At 33.7% G+C, this 3364-nt stretch overlaps 1 protein-coding gene across 1 annotated transcript; it reads right to left on the bottom strand.

Moving 5' to 3' along the window:
* LOC116033022 (secoisolariciresinol dehydrogenase-like) lies at window positions 1-1554 on the bottom strand. Its single transcript, XM_031275776.1, has 2 exons — window positions 1441-1554; window positions 1-995 (listed from the first exon to the last, which is right to left on the bottom strand). The coding sequence occupies exons 1-2, from the start codon at window positions 1461-1463 to the stop codon at window positions 218-220; spliced, it is 801 nt and encodes a 266-aa protein (XP_031131636.1). The 5' UTR covers window positions 1464-1554; the 3' UTR covers window positions 1-217.
* Between the last annotated feature and the right edge of the window lie 1810 nt (window positions 1555-3364).

Here is a 3364-nt window from a genome sequence, read left to right as displayed (position 1 = left end):
TCCAAAACATTCATATCCTTAGCCATAACATTATTTATTTTTTAAATGACGACAAAAACTTAGCTTGCAAGTACTAACAAAGATGTGTACTAAATAAACATCTGATCTTACCCCATAAAAGATTACAAAAAGATAAGCTAGCCTAGATTGTTCATAGGAATCATAACTTACTAGCTCAAATATTGAAGGTTAATAGGCCGCTATTGGGAGTCCTTATTTATTTGTAACTACATAAATTTGGATTGACAATCGTAAATCCCCCATCAACAACAATGTTTTCTCCATTCAAATACCTCGATTCATCACTCGCCAAGAAAAGAGCTGTTGCCGCCACATCCTCCGCCGTTAGCTCCTCCACTTTGAACGCGGAATAAACCTTCCCCATTTCAACCTCACCCATCATGTCAATGAAACCCTTCGCCATTGGCGTCGTCGCCACCACGTGTGGCGACACGCAGTTCACTCGAACCCCATACCGCCCCAGATCAATCGCCGTGTTCCTCATAAGCCCCAGCACGCCGTGCTTCGAGCTCGTGTATGCGTGCGACCCCATGCCGCCGATCACGGCGCACACGCTCGCGGTGGTTATTATGCTGCCACGTCGGTTCGGGATCATCACGCGCGCAGCGTGTTTGGTTCCGAGAAACGCGCCAACGAGGTTTACGCTAACGACGCGCTCGAAGTTGGATTTCTCGTCGTCCAGGATGTTGGGTCGGTACAGTCCCGCGATTCCGGCGTTGTTGTACATGATGTCGAGCTTGCCGAATTTTGAAATGGCGGCGTTGACGGCGTTTTCAACGTCAGATTCCTTTGTCACATCGCATCGGACAAAGGTAGCTGACGATGCGGTGTCCAATTCGTCACAAACTTTTTGCCCTAAATCATCTTGAATGTCCGCTATCACCACCTTAGCTCCATGTCGGGAAAACAACCTCGCTGCCTTCTCGCCAATGCCGCTAGCAGCGCCGGTGATCAGCGCAACTTTTCCTTCTAGCCTAAATAGGAAATAATGTAATGATATATATATATATATATGAATTTCACAAATCAAATTTTGAACAATATTATCATCTCTAATGACTCAATCTCATCATGACATCATGATTTTAATATTCCACTTGTTGTTCAACCACGGTTAGATAATTTTTTACATTATTTGGTTTCACGATTTTTTAAATCTTGTCGCATTTAGTCATTCAGCTTATTTTTTGGTCATCGATGGTTAAATATGTCATTTTCTATGATATTTTTCAACTCAAAATTAAAATTTAGTCATTGCTGATTGAAAATTAGGCCGAAGTACCAAACGTAGCAAAGTTTTAAAAGTTATTGGACCAAATGTGATGAACAAAAAAAATAATGAGAGAAACCAAATATTGAAATGATTCAATTGAAAAAAGACTTTGACATCATATTTGGTAATCATAAAGGAAACTATACCTTCTTGCAAGGATTGAGGCCATTGATTTCTTCAACCCCTAAGCAATGAACTATTAAGACCAGAGAGACTCTTCCACTAATTTAAGAACTCACGATGGTAAAGCTAACTTGTTGATCTTTTCATTTAGTATAACACAACTCGTATATTATATATATACACACTTGAAGGGACAATTTCTAGTTTTGGACCTTTGAAGTTTTGGGTTTTTGCGTCTAGATCCCTAACATTTTCACTAATTACAATGAACAATTTCTTGATCTTGATCTTGATCAACTTTTTATTTTATTTTATTTTTATTTTTATACTGCAATTATATTTGCATCATATGAGATGTGACTAATTCAAATAGAGTCTCAATCAGGTTTGCATAAACTTTTTTTTATAATAAGTAATTATATGATACACGTACTATACACAAATTAATACCCTACATTTTATCTATTAAAAAAATTAGCTTTAAGAGTGGATGTTTGACTCCAACATCGTATCACCACCCAACATGGCTCAATTCAATCGTCTTGTGTTTATTCAGCACCTTATTTATTAATATATTTATTGGTTGTGTTGCCTTTCAAACAAAAATAAAAAGTAAAAATTTATCCAACTAGTATGTGTGTGTGTTTTGTTTTTGTTTTTTTTTTTTTTTTTNTTTTTTTTTGCTTGTATCCTCATTCAAAATGCATCACGATTTTCTATTTTTGAATTACATGCAATATTATCTTTTATTTAAAAAAAAATAGATATGATGAATTATATCTGTGAAAATAGAAGTGACGCTTACGAAATTTTTTACATCAACCAAAGCTAACTTTATCTTAGTAATATTATCTCACTTTTAAAAGTTAATCATACTTCCACATCATCAAATTTGTATTCGCTAACTATTTTTTCTACACCTTCACTTTCAAAAGTGACTCCTACTTTTGCATCACATTAAAAAGTTATGATCTTTTCGTAGCGCGCAATAAATATCATTTTCTCGATCTTTAGAATTATTCTTTTATATCACTATATGAATTACATTTGCCAACTAGTATGCAATTGTGATGGCATCCCCGTTACCATTCCAAATGAGTGGTTATAAGTTCGAACTCCGATGGCGAGGGCTTAGATTTTTTGAGTTGAAAATGTTTGAGAAAGTATAGAACATATATTACATTGTAAAGAATCAAGAGTATTTTTAAAAAATATGAATTACATTCAAATAATAATAATAATTTCAAAGAATAATTACAAAGGCTTCTCTAGTCTAGTGGTCTAGTTTTTTCCCTCTTTCTAGGGATCAATTTTTTGGATAGATACTTTTGAACTTTGTATATATTTTATTGGATCTCATGTCCCGATATTAATGATTATTCTCCTACCCTCATTCTATACTCTTGTTCTTTGGGAATAATGGCTACGATTTCTTTTTTTTTTTGTTATTCACAACAAATTCGATTGTATGCTCTGCCAAATGCATAGACACATTGTTTGAAGTATCTACGAGAAGGTTGGTCAAAAGTTAACACAAACAAATTGGAAGATTAACTTTGGTTGGAGTGCAGGAATAAAATTATTGAGAATTTTAATTTTAATGTTTGGTATACATAAAAATTGAAAGGGAATTGAATAAGTAGTATAAAGTTCAAAATGCCCATACTTATTATTATTATTATTATTATTATTATTATTATTAATCCTAAATGACCATATTCAAATTTTATTTTTGAAAATTTATGTAGCATGCTGTAAATGAACCTTAGATTTGCATAATAAAAGCAATAAAATAGATAATGAAATTTTGAGAAAATATATTTGATTGAGGTTGGTCTACTGATTGACGTTTTGTGTTGAGAATAGAAGAAGAAGACACAATATAATGGAAAGAGAGCGGTCAACCATCAATTTTATGTTTAAAAAAAGAGAGATAATTTTGTCTCA

This window comes from Ipomoea triloba, chromosome 10 (genome assembly GCF_003576645.1).
Source record: "Ipomoea triloba cultivar NCNSP0323 chromosome 10, ASM357664v1".
In the NCBI taxonomy this organism is placed as follows: domain Eukaryota; kingdom Viridiplantae; phylum Streptophyta; class Magnoliopsida; order Solanales; family Convolvulaceae; genus Ipomoea; species Ipomoea triloba.
Note: the sequence above shows the minus strand (reverse complement) of the source record. Positions and strands in the feature narration are given on the sequence as shown.

What these genes read in the sequence shown, in the direction of transcription:
- LOC116033022 (XM_031275776.1), bottom strand. Translation starts at nt 1,463, where the DNA reads ATGGCCTCAATCCTTGCAAGAAG. An exon ending in GCCTCAATCCTTGCAAGAAG is followed by an intron (nt 996 to 1,440) that starts GTATAGTTTCCT and finishes TTTCCTATTTAG; the next exon opens with GCTAGAAGGAAAAGTTGCGC.